This window comes from Nicotiana tabacum, chromosome 4, assembly GCF_000715075.1.
Source record: "Nicotiana tabacum cultivar K326 chromosome 4, ASM71507v2, whole genome shotgun sequence".
NCBI classification, from domain to species: domain Eukaryota; kingdom Viridiplantae; phylum Streptophyta; class Magnoliopsida; order Solanales; family Solanaceae; genus Nicotiana; species Nicotiana tabacum.
Genome location: NC_134083.1, coordinates 79,906,787 through 79,925,375, shown reverse-complemented (window position 1 = coordinate 79,925,375; position 18,589 = coordinate 79,906,787). Strand labels below are relative to the sequence as shown.

The 18,589-nt window shown below is 37.9% G+C and overlaps 1 protein-coding gene across 1 annotated transcript; it reads left to right on the top strand.

Annotated features, from left to right (window-relative positions):
- The first annotated feature begins 1,236 nt into the window (after positions 1–1,236).
- LOC107771000 (uncharacterized) lies at positions 1,237–2,595 on the top strand. Its single transcript, XM_016590325.2, has 3 exons — positions 1,237–1,484; positions 1,658–1,787; positions 1,899–2,595. The coding sequence occupies exons 1-3, from the start codon at positions 1,334–1,336 to the stop codon at positions 2,446–2,448; spliced, it is 831 nt and encodes a 276-aa protein (XP_016445811.1). The 5' UTR covers positions 1,237–1,333; the 3' UTR covers positions 2,449–2,595.
- The last annotated feature ends 15,994 nt before the right edge of the window (positions 2,596–18,589 follow it).

Below are 18,589 nucleotides of genomic sequence, written 5' to 3'. Positions count from 1 at the left end.
ATCTTTGTCCCAATACAACTGACCTTCTTCAATTTCTTCATGTTGTGGATTGTCTATTATACAATTTCCCTTCATTATCTCAATTTTGTCTTCTTTTCCATGGTTATCCATCATCTCAACAATATTAGTTCCGTGTACTTCTTCTACGTTCTGACATTGTAAACCAACTGAAGTTGTTGCGAGTAAGTTATCACCCAAGTATGAACTTGAATATGAGCATTCGACACTTGAACACACAGTTTTCAACTATGCATAATGGATATTGAATGATATCTAGGTTTTTCTTTTTCATCTCCATATACAAGCGCACACTCATATCATTGTATATTGGAATTGCTAAATAGCCATCCTAATTTCTTATATATCTCATCAATAAAATACTCATAGCTACAGTCTGAATTGATCAGCATGCCATTAACAAGGAAACTAACAAATTTACTCTCACTTACCTACTCACCACTGTGTTGAAGTAAAATCGAAATCAAAATTGGAACAGTAGCCCCACCATTCACAATCTCCATAGACATTAGTTGTGTTTGTCGATTTTGTATCAATTTCACAATTTAAGAACGAAATCTTAACTCTATTAAGCTGATTGTAGGCCACAATTGTGCAAAAACTTTGAATTTCACCGTGAAATTTTTGGAGCTCTGCTCTGGGTTTACTCTTCAGAAACCCTAGAATCTTTTTGACAATGTGAATAATTGGGCGACTTTTATACTGCTTGGGGGTTGAAGATTCCATACTGAAGGCGTGAATTTAGGATACAAAATCAATTAGGAGTGATTTCCTTTTGGTTTGCGTTGAGCGTATGGTTTCAGATTTTTTAATTGCTAGCATTTATTATTGTTTTTAGGCGTGGCTATCAGATGATATAAGTTTGACCCAGATGATATAAGTTTGACCCAAGTAGCTACAAATGAACTTTGCTCTTTTTATTTTATAGTATGATTTAAGCATGTGACCAAATAAAATCAGACGGTCAGTAAGCTAGCATGTGACCAAAAGGGGTGGAATATTCTTTTGACAAGTGATGTGGGAAAGCAAGAATTCATTTTTTTCTGTTCCTACTCTAACTCCCTCTCTGATCTTAACAGCTCGTCCCTACTGCCAATCTTTAGAAAAATTCAACTCCTTCAAAGAATTATTATAAAATTTAACCTAAATTAAATGTAGTGCAGCGAGTCCCTATAGCTTTCCTGGAAAGAAGGTTTTTATTAAAGAATTCCACACAGTGGGTGGGAAATATATATCCCTATATAAATTCAGATTTACAAAGCAAGGCTAAAAACCATACAAATAGGTGATCACTTGAACTTAATTCTCTGCAATCATGCCAAGTGTACCACCACAACAGCAGCAGAAAAGCACAAACATGGAGGAGATAAAGAAGGGAGCATGGTCTCCAGAGGAAGACCAAAAATTGAAATCTTATATCATGAGATATGGCATTTGGAATTGGAGCCACATGCCCAGATTTGCAGGTTTGATTCATTTCAAATAATTTCTAATATTGATCTAACTTGTTCTGATAATTCATTTTTTAATTTCTAGACATGCATTAAACTACTTGTTATAACCCTTCATTGTCTAAGTTCATTCATTTGTTGTGCTTAACTAATTAGTCTCCTGAACTTTGGGTCGTACGTGATTGCAGGGCTTTCAAGAAGCGGGAAAAGTTGTAGGCTAAGATGGATGAACTATCTCCGCCCTGATGTTAAGAGAGGGCCCTTTAGCGTAGAAGAAAGAGAAACGGTCATCAAAATGTATCAGGAACTTGGAAATAGGTGAGACGAAGTTCTAGTTTTGATTTCATTTTGTTTTGGTTGAAAGATTTGAAAATTTTAATAAATGGTAAAGAATATGTAATAGACGCCGTTGTGTATTATTATCTCCAGATGGTCAGAAATTGCTCGAAGATTGCCAGGAAGAACAGACAACGAAGTTAAGAACTTCTTCCACACACACTTAAAGAAGCATTTCGGACTGAAATATGATGCCCCGTTGAAGAGTACTACCAACGGGGCAAGAAGCAATAAAAGGGTACTGAAGAAAACCAAAGGAAATGAGAGGACAAACGTCGAGAAACGATCACCTGATCATGTTTCTTCATCAGACAGCAACAGTATTATTACATGTGAAGAAAATCAGATGATGGATGTTACTATGAATTTATATCAAACAGACGGAGATTGCTACAACGTTGTCGATCAACCAAATATTGAGATGGAAATTAGTCCTGTTATATTGGAGAGCAACCCAGATGATGGTGATACTTATAACTCCAACTGCCAACAACTTCATGATCAGTTTGAGTACTCTCATGATATTTCCGAATATTTTTCCAGCTTTGACTCCGACGGCCAGTTCGATATGAGTTCATCCTGGTTTGATGTACTTTGGGATGCCGAAACATCTGATTTCTTCAGAGAGGTTATAACAAGTTAGCACCCATATATCTCGCGTCTAGCACTTAGTAAACAAATCCAACTAGAAAAATGGGGCCGGATTAGACAAACTTCGAAGTCTTCCTACCACTTGTTTTATAAATATGTAGTATATATAGTGGTAATAAAAGTTATGTACTCTTTCTCATGAGATATGACTTATGACCCAGTTGCCCCAGATATGCAGATTCTTTTTTTTCTTCATCTTTCTCTCTATTTATTTAATATCACCTAACGTGGTTAGAATTTTTAATTAAAATAAAAAAGATGAGTCATATTGACGACATCCAATAAAAACAAGCAACTACTGATATGCAAACAGATCTTAATAACTAGCGGGACGTGAATCTTGAAATCTGTCACCACCGATCTATAGGCCGTTGATTTGTTAGAACTGCAGTTACGTACTGTACAACAATGATGTTCTGATCTAAGCTTTCGTGTATTTTTGAGTACTCCTAAATCTCGGTAAATAACCAATGGATAGTAAAAAAGAATGTTTCAAATGCTTGCTTCAATATATGGTTACAGAATAATTCTAATTCTAATACTCATACTCCAATGTACGCAGTAAGTTAGTAAATATCTCTATTTCAGTTAGTCCATAGCATCAAGTAGAAACATGCAATCATTCAACATATGTGAATATAATGCATTTGGTATTGGGATGAGATCTTTCAATACCTGAGAATCTATTTTCACAATTAATAAAAATAAATTCTTTGTAAATGACAATTCAAATCCATAGAATAAAGCAATGAGTTCTGCATGCAAGATTGATGTAGAGATAATACGGTTGGAAAATCCAGCAATCCAGGATACCATGGTATCCTGGTTACCCCTCTCGCTCACCTTTCTCTGTAGTATTGTTACTTTTGCATGCTTAGCTGATTATGGCGCCCAAAAAAAATTTAATTAAACGTGTACTCTTGTTTTGCATCCTGATAAGTTACGCTATTTTGTGTTTTGATGATTTACCAAATGTTCTCGAGGAATCAGATAGGGACTAGATGTGATCAGTTCCCTTGGCCGTCATACAGTCAACTCTACACCTGTAAAAGTTGTTGCACTGTACTGACTAGCAGCAGATATGTTACTTCATGTTTTGATGCCAATCAAATATTCTCGAGGAACCAGATAGGGTCCATGTGTGAATCAGTTCCCCTAGTCGTCGTTCAGTCAACTCTACAGCTCTAAAAGCTGCTGCATTGTACCGTCTGGCAGCAGTACAACAACACAACCGTAGCTTGCTAAGGCAAAACTAAAAGACCCTATCTCTTCTCACAAATTCACTCATATATATAGAAAATGATACAAGGTTTAACCGAACACTTGCAAATCTAAAAAGCATATTCTCTCAAGTGCTAGCCGCCACAACCTTCAAGAACAAAACTGCTACAAGCTCAAGAACCAGATCCAGATATTGAAGATATCTTAAGTCCTTAGGTTTGTTGAGTCTTTGTCATTTTTTTCTTCATTTGTAACCCTACACTACTTTCAAGAAGTGTCTTTGTATGACAGATTTCAACCATTGTTTGGTTTGGTTTCTTGACTAGAGTTAGTCAAGGTTTGTTGGTTTGTAATAGAGTTATTGCAAAGGGTTTAAAATAGAGTTATTGTAAGGGGTGAGAGATCAAGAGTTTAATTAATTCCTAGATTGCAATAGGTTTTAATCTGAATTTTGCTGGATTTAGTGGAGTTGAAATCCTACTAGAGTAGACCGTATTTTTTAATTAGAAAAATTATCTAATTGAAGAAATTGGTGACATAGAACAAGAGAGGGATGATATGGTAGTTTTCAGTGTAGACTTGAAGGAACAAGTGAAAAAAGTAACTAGAGAAAATACCTTGTTGAAAAACCAAATGAAAATAATTGATGGACACCCCTAAAAGAAAAGAAGTGGCTAGTGAGGCTCAACTTGAGCTTGAGAGTGAGCTTAACAAAGTTAAAACAAGTCTTATTGTTGAGCTTGAAAAGAATAGACAACTTCAATAGTATCTGAAATGGGTTGAAAATGATCTTGATAAGTTACGTAAATAGACCTAGTCCTCTGATGTAATAACTTCTATATACAAGAGTAATGGTGGAAGCAAGCAAGGAATCGGGTTCCAAAAGGTTAAAACCTTTTGTAATCCTCATAGTAAGTATGTAATTGTGGCTGATTATTGGAGGTGTACTCGCTGTGGTTAAGCTGGTCATTACAAGGACTCTTGTAAAGCTAAAATTCAATCTCTCCAGAAAGATAAAGTTTTTATTGAAAAGAAGCATAATGTTGAGGAACTTGGTCCTCTAAGAAGAAAATATGGGTTGCTTGTTGTAACGGCCCAACCAGTCATTTTGAGTATTATAGAATCTTTCCCCTATTTATTGCTTATATTATGCTCATTTGTTATTATGTGACTTGCCGGGGTGGTTGGTTTGGTTCCCGAGATATTTCGAAATGAGTTGGGACACTTAGTCCCAAGGTTGGAAGCCTAAGTTAAAAGGGTTGACTGGATGTTGACTTGTGTGTAAATAACTCCGGAATAGAGTTTTGATGGTTCTGATAGCTCCGTAGGGTGATTTTGGACTTAGGAATGTGTCCGGATATTGATTTGGAGGTCCGTAGGTAATTTTGGCTTAAATTGGCGAAAGCTGGAAAAATAGAAGTTAGGAGAGTTGAGAAGTTTGACCGAGAGTTGACTTTGTGGTTACCATACTCAAATTTTAATTTCGAAAGTTGGAATAGGTTCGTTGTGTCATTTATAACTTGTGTGCAAAATTTGAGATCAATCGGAGTTGGTTTGATATATTTCAACATTAGTTTTGGAAGTTAGAAGTTCATAAGTTTATTAGGCTTGAATCAATGTGTGATTTGTGATTTTAGTGTAGTTTGATGTGATTTGAGGCTTCGAGCGAGTTTGTATGATGTTTTAGGATTTGTTGTTATGTTTGGTTGAGGTCCGGGGCCTCTCTAGAATTTTTTCTCACAAAATTTGTGACAAGGGAAAATAAAGTAAAGTTCTTGTCGAAATCTTGCATTGTCGCCAATCTCCAAACTGGTGAAGTAGTGTTGATAGCTAAAAGGTTCAAAAACTTATATGTTGTAGACTTTAATTTACTGAATGGCGGTGATCTAACATGCCTAAGTGACATTGATGATGATGCAGAGTTATGGCACAGACGACTGGGCATGTAATTTGTTATGAAGGACTTGGTTCGTGGCCTAAAGTAGTCAACACTACTTGTTACTTGATTAACAAGTGCATGATTAGGTCCCCACTCGAGAAGACTCCCTATGAACTGCTCAATGGGAGAAAACCCAAGCTGTCTTACCTGAGAGCCTTTGGATGCAACCGTTTCGTTATCAACAATTGTAAGAAGGCGTTGGGAAATTTTGATGCAAAACGTGATGTGGGAATTTTTCTTGGTTACTCCTCTCAAAGCAAGGTATACAAGATCTACAACAAAAGAACCTAGTAGAAGAATGTGTATGTGATCTTTGATGAATCCCATGAATCAAGTGGCAAAGGTCACATATTAAAGAAGATGGAGATGGAGAATTTACAAAAATTCCTGATAAAGCTATAGATATTGCAAATGGAAAGACTTATTTGATGAGTCAAGTCAAGCAAAGCGATAAAGAAGATGTAGCAAAATCTCCAGAAGGCACAGAGGAACCTGATCCCTCTATTACCTCAATTGAAGCTGAACATAGGGATGCTGATGTTGTATCAGGTACTCCGGATGATGGACAAAGTGAAAGTCATACTTCTGTTGATGTAAATGATGGATCGAATATGGAGGAACCTAGTCCCCTAAATCCTGAAGTTCAAGTATCAAACTGTAAGCACTGGAGCTCACGTCTCCTTCAATATGTAAGCACTCCCTTAGACTCTGGTATTGAAAACTAGATCTAAAGCAAGGAACATGTTTTATTTCTCACTTCTTGTCTCAAATCGAGCTTAAGAATATCAAAGAAGCATTGAAAGATATTAACTGGATAGCTGCTATGCAACAAGAACTCCATCAGTTTGAGAGATACAAAGTGTGGAACCTGGTCCCTAGGCCTTCAGACATAACAGTGATTGGAACCAGGTGGGTGTTCCGAAACAAGCTTGATGAATTTGGAAACACAACAAAAAATAAAGAAAACCTCAAAAGACACTATGATTAGTCAACATAAGTACTTCAAGGAGCTGCTGAAAAGATTTGAGATGGAAAATTCTAAGACCACTGATACGCCTATTACCAATGGTACTCGATTTGACATGGATGAACTTTATTCTCCTGTCTATAAAACTATGTATAGGGGTATCATTGGGCCTCTTCTATACTTGACTATTAGCCTGCCTGATATTGTCTTTAGTGCTGGGTTATGTGCTAGGTTCAAATCAAGCCCAAAAGAATCTCACTTAAAGACTGCCAAACGAATTTTGAGGTATCTCATGAAATTCAGGACTTGGTCCCCTTCTATCCTTCAGGAGGTAATTTTGACTTGGTTGATTATGCTAGATATATGGTGGATAGAAAGTGTACATCTGGAATGACATATTTTCTAGGGTCATGCTTGATCTCATGGGGTACAATGAAATAAAACTCTGTGACTCTTTAAACTGCTGAAGTTGATTATGTGATTTCTCTTCTTGTTGTGCTCAACTGCTATGGATCAAGCAACAACTTGAGGATTTTGGTGTATTTACAGACTGTGTGTTGTTATTATGTGATAACACAAGTTCTCTCAACATGGCAAGAACACGGTGGAACACAAAGACAAAGCACATTGATGTGAGGTACGTTTTCCTGAGGGACAATGTTGAAAAGGGTCTGATTTGTATGACGTTGTGGAAGACAGAGGACCAGGTAGCAGACATATTCACCAAGGCGTTTAGCAGGGAACATTTTGAAAGAAATCGTTTGGGTTGATCAAGCTCAACTAAGGACATGGCCCCTCAATGATTGGTTATGTTAAGAAGTAAAGGTACAATGCTAAAAAGTTCTTTTTGGCAGCATCTATCTCAATTTTATATTGTTACAGGTATACACACATGGCAGTTTTAGGACAAAACAAGTAAGAGTGATATTGTACTTCTAGATATTTTTGCTCATATTTTCAAAAATCGTCAAGGAACCTGGTTCCTGTGACTCAGGTTAGTAGTCTCTTCAATGCTTATATATTTTTTAAACTGCCTGAGCGCCATGTCATTAAGCTATTCCCCATCTGTTCTAACTTTTAAAGTCAAAAATGTCACAAATGATTCTTTTCTTCTAAACCAAAATCAACCATGTCTCAACAAGAATCCCTATTTCCAAATATGCCATAAGTGAGTCCAACTCTGTCACCTTTCAAAATCCCAATCATCTAAATCAAAGCCTCAAGAAGTCTACGATAGATTTTGATGGGACTTTAATTGAAAGAGAACATGGTAGATCTAATATTTTAGAGAGTGAGGCTGAAATTGTTGCTGGGTTGTAGAAGCCTTAAAGGATGGAGGAAGTGGTGAAAGAACTCAAGGGGAATTGGTGAATATGCTGGAAAGGGGAAACTAAATGAAGGACCTGATCCTTCTAGTCCTTCTCAGGATATTAATTCTGATTATGATTTTTTTGCCTTTGTGTTTAAACAACTTCTGATCCGATAAAAAGAATTGGTGAAAAATGAGCTAATTAATGATGAAGTGGTGTCACCTGCTGATGTGGTGAAAGTGGAGGATAAGGAGAACGAAGTGGAAAAATCTCCACTTGTGAGGAAGAATTCAAACAAGAGCCAAATGGAGTAAAGAAAGTTGGCTGAGAACAATATAATAGATGATAAGGGTGAACAGATTGAGAAAGAAAAGAGGGAGACCCGACCTAACCATTAGAAAAAGAAAGGGTAGTATGAATGAGGAGCCTGGTTCCTTAAAAAAGCATGATGGTAGACTAGGAACTCGCGTTTTTAGTTATACTTCCCACTCTAATTACTGCACATTAATCGTGTTCGGGCTTAAGTGTTAGTACTTTGTGCTTATTACGTATGTTATGTTGTGTAAGATATGATTTCGAGTTGAGAAGCAAGTTAGGAGCTAAAATAAATGATTTGGATCTTTGAAATCCAAGTACAAGACCAAGAAATTAAGTCAGGATCACGTTCGGGGGTCGAGGACCAAGTCTGGATGTCAAAAAGTGAGAAAAACGATTATTCTAAGAAAAATACACTACTGCACCGCGCATGCGCGGTGGGGAACGGGGTGCTAGTGTAAAATTCCTGCATAATGGAAAAAATAGGCCTCTGAAATTTTACACTAATGCTTTGCATGGCACACCGCCCGGTGCGCCGTGGTAGTGTATTTTCTCATCCAACTTTTTCAATTCGGCTCAGAGAGGGTAGTTTCATCCGGGCATGTTCCTACATGGTATCAATACACCAAAAATGTAATTTTTAGAGGACTTTTGACAAATGGAAGATTGGAAGAGCACTGGAGACTCTGAGGCACAAGGATTCATCATACATTCCTCAACCCAACACCCGAGTTTCGATTGAATTCATGTTTTCTTATCCTTTAACTCTATCTTTGATAACTTTCTCTGTGATTATGGAGTAGTTTACTTTAGGGTTTGGCGGATATGGTATTTTGATTGATATATTTGTATTTTAACTCTAGTATTTTGCATCAATTAATTTATGGAGCTTTCAAATGATTGTAATTTTGTTCACAGAATTATTTAATCGAAAAGAATATTCTGGGTGTTTTTCTTTGCACCATTTCGTTTGGGTTTAATTCTGTGATTCTTTTAAGTAATCGAAAAAGCTTAATGAATTATTGATTAAATCAAGTTATGAGAATATTCGAGAGATATTTTCCTAAAGACTAGTCCATTAAAGTATTCTTGCATATCTACATAGTACATTATATTAGTTTCCCTTGTATTGTTCAAGTTTAATCGAGAGAGGAGTCTTGGCTATACGATTGAACTAATCATCGAGTGAATTCATGATAATCGTTAGAACATTAGGGTAAATTGAACTAGAGTTAGATCCCGAATAGCGATTTTGCACCTATCTAGTCACGACCCTTATTTCTCCCATTGATTATTTCAGTGTTGCTCAAATCTTGTCTTTCCGTGATCAATTGTTAACAGCTGTAGTTTTAATAGTTAATTTAGTTCATAATCATTTCAACCAAAGTGTTAATCATTCTGAATATATTTAAACTATAAATTACTTGAACATTATTTAAATCTAATCCATGTTGAGACGATAATTAAATTATACTATCTTTGGCTAGCGGGCATTAATTCCATATTTTGTTTTGCGCTCGTCAAATTTTGGCGTTGTTGCCGTGGATTGGTAATTAATAGTGTTCAAAATATTTTTTGGTGCTAATTCGGGAATTAGTTTTTTTCTTATTATTTTTTTATTTTTATTTTTATTAGTTTATTTCTCTTCAATATTTCTTGTGTAGTACCTCACAAGTGCTAGGAAGAAAACTTGAAGAATTGTTCTTGTTATTGAACTCTAATTGTTGTGAAGATAGAACATAGCCGGCCTAAGAAAATATTGCAGAGTTAGCAGCTGAACACTATCACAAGTCTGCTATTTATTTTAAATGTAGTGGAAATCATTTATGGGTTGACTGTCAAGCAGGTAAGTATTCTTCCTATGGTTTGTCTTTTGAATAGTTTTACTCTATTTCTAGTCTGTACATGTATGAGATTTCATATGGGCACAATCTTAACTCTGGTTGGGATGAATACCCTTATTATGACTAGAGTGTTACAATCCAAATTCGCGTACGTAACATCATGCCGTAAGTTAGTCGACGTAAATCTGAGAAGAGATTATCTTTGAGATGATAAGAAGTTAATCCTATTAGTCTTAAATTATACAAGGGTGTATAAGAGTGGTTAACAAATATTAGAAGTTAAACGAATCAAGGATGTTGTAACCCGCATTTTCGTGTAAACCTAGAGGTACTTAATATTCTCAGGAGGTTGTGTTTTAAGGTATTTGAATCATATAATATCTGTATCATAAGTCTTGAAGTAAAACGAGTTATGAAACAAAAGTCGGCAAAGGTTATCGCAACTTACGTTCATAAATTTACTTAAACTTTAGGTCAAATGTTATTCAATATTTCGCCCACTTTACTTGGAATTACAGTGTGATATACCCACAAAATTGACGATTTATGAGTCTTGTTTCCAACACATTACCATGTTCATCGATAAGACATCGTATTTGAGAGATATTCACGTTTTCACGAGACTGCGCAAGCAGCTCTCTATGGGACCCACATAGGCGGTTGAGATATATTGATATATATGAAACGCCTTAAGCCAATTTTGACTCATTCTTTTTCACTCTCTTCAGACCCAAGACACCTAAAAACTCTCTCTCAAGGTTCTCTCATGATCCAAGACCCAAACAAAGGGCAAACATCACAAATCAAGTGTCGAAAATCCCGTGGCGCTATTAAATTTCTTGTTCTTCTTGTTGTTGCTGATATTTGTGTGGTTCTAGCTCGTGTGGGAGGTTGTTTTAAGTGGTTAAATTCTCTAAAATACTCTCTCAAGTTTTTAATATCAATCCTAGGTGATTTCAAGTCTTCCAAAGTGATTCTAGTGCCGAAAATCCCAAATTGATTGCTGGTTTCGCCTCCTTGTTCTTGTGGCGGCAATAGAAGGATATTTCGTGGTGAGGTAAGGTCAAATTGGAGTTTTTATATCTGTTTAAAGTTAAGTAACCTCTTATTCTAAATGTATTTAAGATTATCCAAGCCGCGGCTAAGTCGTTGAAGCTAGAACTTGTGAGATATCTATCCAAAGGCTTGTTAGTAATGTTGTTGGTTGGTGGACTGTTCTGGGAGGCTTAATATGATTATTATTGATGTTGTTTGGGATTTTTGGTGATTGTTTTAACTTGTTGGAAGTCATATAAATAGGGAATGTGTTGTCTGTTTCATCGTAAAATAGGTTGTGGTCGATATATAATAGTTACGACGCTTAAACGATAACGATACCATTTCTCTTATTGTAGAATAAGGAGTCGTGACATTTGCATAGCTTGAGGTTAGGCAATATATACATGGTATGTGCGGCTATCCCTTTCCTTCTTTTGTACGGCTCCGATTGTACATAATGTAATGAACGAGCTTCCAAAGATACTCCACTCTTAGAAGCTAGTAGTGCTTACATTGTTTCCCTTCTTATGGAACGATTAATGTTGATGTTAATTCTCTTATTCTTATGTTATTAATGTTGTTGGTACTTCCTTATTCTTATAATATACATGACAAAGATTTAGTCCTAATAACGTGTACGGAGGTTACCGACCTTACGTCACTCTAAAAGGTTCAAAATGTGATTCCAATGAGTCTATCATGCATTATATATTTGTACATATTTTACTCTACCGAGCCGCACTATAATCAGCCGGGTACGACACATATTGTTAAACCACTAATCAGTTGGGTTTTACTAAGCATCACGTGGCGGGGTACTATTCTACCGAGCCTTATGATGGCTGGGTACGTTTTTACCGAGCCTATTACGGCGGTATGATATGATGATAATGATGATGATGCCCACAGAGGCGTATGTTTTTTAAATATATATATATATATATATATATATATATATATATATATATATATATATATATATATGCATCATGCATTTCATGTCAGTCGCCCTTAGAGGCACTCAGATGTTACAGGTTGTATATTCTCTATTCCCTGCTTACATTTCTTATTTATGCTTTCTTGCCTTACATGCTCGGTACTTTATTTGTACTGACGTCCCTTTTATTTGTGGATGCTGCATGTCGTGCTTGAGGTCCTCATAGACAGGTAGCTCCCCCACCACAGTAGGCTGCCCAGTTCGGCGGTTATTGGCGAGATCCCTTTTCCGAACTTGCCGTGGTCTTGGTATGCACTTTTGTTATAGACATTATGGGTATGTTGGGTCCCTGTTCCGAAAATGTTGTAGCACTTATGTTCCTTTAGAGTCTCATAGACAAGTGTCGACTCATGTATAGTTTGGACTGCCTTGTCGGCTGATTTTTGTTGTATAATCTCTCATGGCAGCTTGTCAGCTCGTACCTTATATATAGCTTCATGACTACCTTGTCGACCCATGTTATGTATGTTCATGCTATTATCTGTCAATGTTGGTTGTTTATAATTAGTGTCTACCATTTATGTTGATCTCGTCGCCACGTAAAGATAATAAGAAAGGTTAGATAAAATGTACGTTGGTGCTCAGCAGGTATGGCCTGGGTGCCAGTCATGGCCCTCCAGTTTGGGTCGTGAAAAACTTGGTATCAGAGCAAGTCTATCCTAGGGGTTGTCTATGAGCCGTGTCTAGTAGATTCCTGATTATGGATGTGTAGCGCGCCACATTTATAATCAAGGGGCTACATGACATCTAGGGTTGTTACCTTCTTCTTGAATCTTGATCATGCGTAGAGTTGAGTTGTAAGTGTTGATCTCTAATATTCACCTTGTTTTCTTTCAGCGATGCCTTGAACTAGGAAGCAAGCGATTAGTAGACGGCTTGATACAGCTGGGGGAGAGGGTACCAGTCAGGTGCCTCCAGCCAGAGCAGGCCAAAGTGAGGCTCAGAGTGAGATGTTGTCTCATACCTCATCTACTCCGTCTCCTCTAGAGGATATTAGGAGGGACCCAACACCTTCAGTTCCTACGTCTGGAACTACAGACACGATATGCGCAGTGCGGTGCAGTTGTTGACTAGATTGGTAGCTGCTCAGGCTTAGAGGCAGAATACCAGTGCTGCTGATAAACCGGTTAGCGCGAGAGTTCGTGATTTTATTAATCTAGACCCTTCAACGTTTAGCGGATCACACCCCAAGCAGGATCCACAGACTTTTATTGATCAGGTTCATCGTTATGCACACTAGTGATACTGAGGTAGTAGAGTTGGCTTCTTATCGGTTACGGGATTTAGCGGTTTTCTGGTATGATAGTTGGGAGTAATCTAGGGGTTCGAACATTCCTCCAACTTTGTGGAAGGAATTTTCTAAGGCCTTTCTACGTCACTACTTTCCAGTTGAGATACGACGAGCTAGAGATGATAAGTTCTTGAACCTTCGACAATGAAATATGAGTGTGCGAGAGTATAGTATGCAGTTTGATTTTTTAGCAAGGTATGCTCCCCATATGGTGGCCGAGATGAGCGATAGGGTGCACCTGTTCATGAATGTGTTCGGACCACATCTGATAAATGAGTGCACGACAACCTCCTTGGTAGATGGCATGGATATTTCCTGTATTCAGGCTTATACCCAGACACTGGAGGATCGTAAGCACCAGCAAAGGGTAGATAGGAAGTAGGATAGGGGCCAGCATAAGAGGGCGAGATTCGCAGGTTATTTTGGTGACTTCAAAGGTAGTATCATGCCCCAGTCTTCGAGGAGTTCGGTGCCACCTATAGCTAGTGCTCCTCCACAATTTCATAGGCCTTGGTATGATCGATCTATCTATTCTAGTCTAGGTTAGAGTTCATGGGCACCAGGCTCCCAATATCACAGGGATACTAGTCAGACGAGACCTCAAACACCCTGTTGTGATTAGTGCAACAAGGCCCATTTTGGACTGTGCCACTAAGGTTCTGATGCATGTTGTTCATGTGAATAGCCTAGCCATATGATGCGGGATTGTCCTAACAGAGCAGGTGGTGGTATGGCTCAGCCGATTGAATCTGTGTCTGGTTCTTAATCATCATTTCGACCTCCAGCACGGGGTTTTTAGCAGTCGACAGGTCGTGGTAGAGGTAGAGGTAGAGGTGCAGTGGTGAGTTCGAGCGATACTCATCTACGGATGTTGTTATATGTATATTTTCTATGTTTTCTTATGATGTATATGCGATGATTGATCCAGAATCTACATTATCATATGTTACACCCTTTGTGGCTAATAAGTTTGGCATTGAACCTGGATTGATAAGTAAACCACTTATGGTATCCACTCCGATATGAGATTCTGTGATTTCTAGAAGGGTATATAGAGGTTGCACAATGATGATTTGTAGTCGTTAAACCTTGGCGAATCTATTTGAGTTAGAAATGATTGATTTCGATGTGATAATGGAAATGGACTAGTTGGCCTCATGCTATGCAAATGTTGATTGTCAAACAAAGATGGTTAGGTTTCAGTTTCCAGGTGAACCCATCATTGAATGGAAGGGGAACATTGCTACGCCAAAAGGTAGGTTTATTTCCTATCTTAAGGCAAGGAAGATGATCTCAAAAGGTTACATTTATCATCTTGTTCGCATTAGGGATGCGGAGGTGAATCCCCCTACACTACAATCAATCCCCGTGGTCAATGAATTTCCAGACATTTTCCCAGATGAACTCCCAGGCCTTCCTCCTGAAAGGGAGATTGAGTTTAGCATTGATGTGTTGCCTGATACTCAACCGATCTCTATCCCTCCATACAGGATGGTACCGGCAGAGTTGCGAGAGTTGAATGAGCAGTTGAAGGACTCGATGGATAAGGGCTTCATTAGGCCTAGTACTTCACCTTGGGGTGCGCCAGTCTTGTTCGTGCAGAAGAAATACGGGTCATTAAAGATGTGTATCGATTATCGACAAATGAATAAGGTTACTATAAAGAACAAGTATCCACTTCCAAGGATTGATGACCATTTGAGCAACTCAAGGGTGCTAAGTATTTCTCCAAGATTGACTTACGTTCGGGGTATCATCAGGTGAGGGTTAAGGAGAAGGATATTCCGAAGATGGCCTTCCGAATAAGATATGGGCACTTTGAGTTCTTGGTGATGTCGTTCGGGCTAACAAATGCCCCAGCAGTTTTTATGGATCTCATGAATAGTGTATTCAGACCCTATCTTGACGTGTTCATGATCGTATTCATTGATGACATTTTGGGTATTCTTGTTCGGAGGCAGAACCTACGAGCAACTTGCGGATAGTATTACAGACCCTTTAGGATCGTAAGTTATATGCTAAGCTCTCCAAATGTGAATTCTAGCTGAACCTAGTAGCATTCCTTGGCTATGTGATATCTGACAAGGGTATTAGTGTCGACACTCAGAAGATCGATGTAGTGAAGAATTGGCCGAGACCTACAACACCGTCAGAAGTCCGCAGCTTCCTAGGGCTAGCAGGATATTATAGGTGGTTTGTAGAAGGGTTTTCCTCTATATCAGCACCATTTAGTAAGTTAACATAGAAAGCTACCAAGTTCTAGTGGTCTAATGCTTGTGAACGTAGTTTTAAGGAGCTAAAGAATACATTGACATCTGCGCTAGTGCTCACTCTCACATAAGGAACAGAAGGTTATATGGTATATTGTGATGTCTCGTGTATAGGTTTGGGGTGCATATTGATACAACATGGGAAGGTGATTGCTTATGCATCGAGACAACTGAAGAAACATGAAAAAATTACCCGACTCATGATTTGGAATTAGCTGTAATAATATATGCTTTAAAGATATGGCGGCACTACTTATATGGCATCCATGTTAACATCTACACAGATCATAAGAGTTTACAATACATCTTCAAGCAGAAAGAGTTGAATTTGAGGTAGCGTAGGTGGCTTGAATTACTGAAGGACTATGATGTCGAGATATTCTACCGTAAGTCAATGGGAAGCTTAGTACACATTGAAGCAGGTAGACAAGGGTTGACTAAAAAGCTTCATCAGCTGGCTAATATGAGAATTAGATTGTTAGACTCTAATGACGGAGGTGTTACTGTGCAGAATACAGCACAATTATCTATGGTAGCTGAGGCAAAAGCACGGCAATATGAAGATCCTAGCTTAGTACGATTGAGAGAGGGCATTCAGCAGCATAAGATTACGTATTTCGAGATCAGAGGAGATTGGGCACTGAGATACCAGGTCCGATTATGTGTGCCTAATGTGGCAGGGTTGCGAGAGGAGATTATGATTGAGATTCATCAGTCCCGATATTCCATCCATCCCGGCTCGACAAAAATGTATTATGACGTTAAGGAGATATATTGGTGGGATAACATGAAAATGTCTATTGCAGAATTTGTAGCCCAGTGTCCTAATTGTCAATAACTAAAGATTGAGCATCAGAAACCTGGCAAATTGATTCAGAATATAGAGATTCTGACCTGGAAACGGAAGGTGATCAATATGGAATTCATTATTTATTACCTCGCTCTTATCATAAGTTTGACTCCATCTGGGTGATAGTTGATCGACTTACAAAATCTGCCCTTTTTCTGCCAGTATATCAAGGAGATTGTTAGGCTTCATGGTGTGTCGGTATCTAATTATATCAGACCGAGGAGCTCAATTTACGACTAACTTTTGGAGGTCTTTTCAGAAGGGTTTAGGCACACAAGTGAATCTCAACACTGCATTCCATTCACAGACTAACGGACAAGCTGAACGTACTGTTCATCCAATCGAATATATGCTACGAGAATGTGTTCTGGATTTCAAGGGGAATTGGGATGACCATCTCTCACTCATAGCATTTGCCTATAATAATAACTACCATTCCAGTATTAAAATGACCCCGTATGAGGCACTGTATGGGAGGATATGTAGATCACTAGTTGGATGGTTTGAAGTCGGTGAAACAAAATTATATGGGCCAGATTTGATTCACCAAGCCATTGAGAAGGTGAAAGTGATACAAAAATGACTGAGGACGGCGCAAAGCAGAAAAAAGTCTTATTCCGACGTCCGACATCGTGATCTGGAGTTTGAGGTTGGTGATTGGGTTTTTCCTGAGGATCGCACCGATAAAGGGTGTTATGCTTTTGGGGAGGAATGGTAAGCCTAGTCCCCGGTATATCGGGTCGTACAATATTCTTCGACGAATTAGACATATTGCTTATGAGTTAGAATTGCCATCCGAATTGGAATTTGTCCACCCTGCATTCCATGTATATATGTTGAGGAAATGTATTGGATACTCTTCTCATGTTGTCCTAGGTGATTTCAAATCTTCCAAAGTGATTCTAGTGCCGAAAACCCCAAATGATTGCTAGTTTCGCTTCCTTGTAGTTGTGCCAGCATTGGAAGGATATTTCATGGTGATGTAAGGTAAAATTGGAGTTTTATATCTGTTTAAAGGTAATGAACCTCTTACTCTACATGTATTTAAGATTATCCAAGGTGCGGCTAAGTCGTTGAAGCTAGGACTTGTGAGATATCTATCGAAAGGCTTGTTAGTAATGTTGTTGGTTGGTGCACTGTTTTGGGAGGCTTGATATGATTATTATTGATATTGTTTGGGCTTTTTGGTGATTGTTTTAAATTTTGTGAAGTCATATAAATAGGAAATGTGATGTCCGTTTCATCGTAAAATAGGTTGCGGTCGATATATAATAGTTACGACGCTTAAACGATAACGATAATATCATTTCTCTTATTGTAGACTAAAGAGTCGTGACACTTTGCATAGCTTGAGATTGGGAAATATATACATGGTATGTGAGTCTATACCTTTCCTTCTTTTAAACGGCCCCAATTGTACATAATGTAATGAACAAGCTTCCATAGATACTCCACTCTTAGAAGCTAACAGTACTTACATTGTTTCCCTTTTTATGGAACAATTGATGTTGATGTTACTTCTCTTGTTCTTATGTTATCAATGTTGTTGGTACTTCCTGATTCTTATAATATACATGATGAAGAGTTAGTCCTAATAACGTGTACGGAGGTTACCGACCTTACGTCACTCCGAAATGTTCAGAATGTGATTCCAATTAGTCCAGCATGCATTATATATATGTACCTATTTTACTCTACCGAGTCACACTATAGCCGGCTGGGTACGACACCTAATGTGCAACCACTGATCAGGGTTTTACCGAGCTCCACGTGGTCGGGTACGATTCTACCGAGCCTATTACGGCCGGGTACGATATGATGATGATGATGCCCATAGAGGCGTATGTTTTTAAAAGTATATATATATATATATATATATATATATATATATATATATATATATATATATATATATATATATATATATATATATATACACACACACACACACACACACTTAATATCAGTCGCCCTAAGAGGCACTCAGATGTTACAGGTTGAATATTCTCTATCCCTGCTTATATTTCTTATTTATACTTTCCTACCTTACATGCTCGGTACTTTGTTCGTACTAACGTCCCTTTTATTTAT

Bases quoted from the DNA above. Each gene is read 5' to 3' on its own strand.
- LOC107771000 (XM_016590325.2), top strand. From the start codon at position 1,334: ATGCCAAGTGTACCACCACAACAGCAGCAGAAAAGCACAAACATGGAG. The intron at 1,485-1,657 runs GTTTGATTCATT...ACGTGATTGCAG, and splicing joins CCACATGCCCAGATTTGCAG to GGCTTTCAAGAAGCGGGAAA. The intron at 1,788-1,898 runs GTGAGACGAAGT...TATTATCTCCAG, and splicing joins TATCAGGAACTTGGAAATAG to ATGGTCAGAAATTGCTCGAA.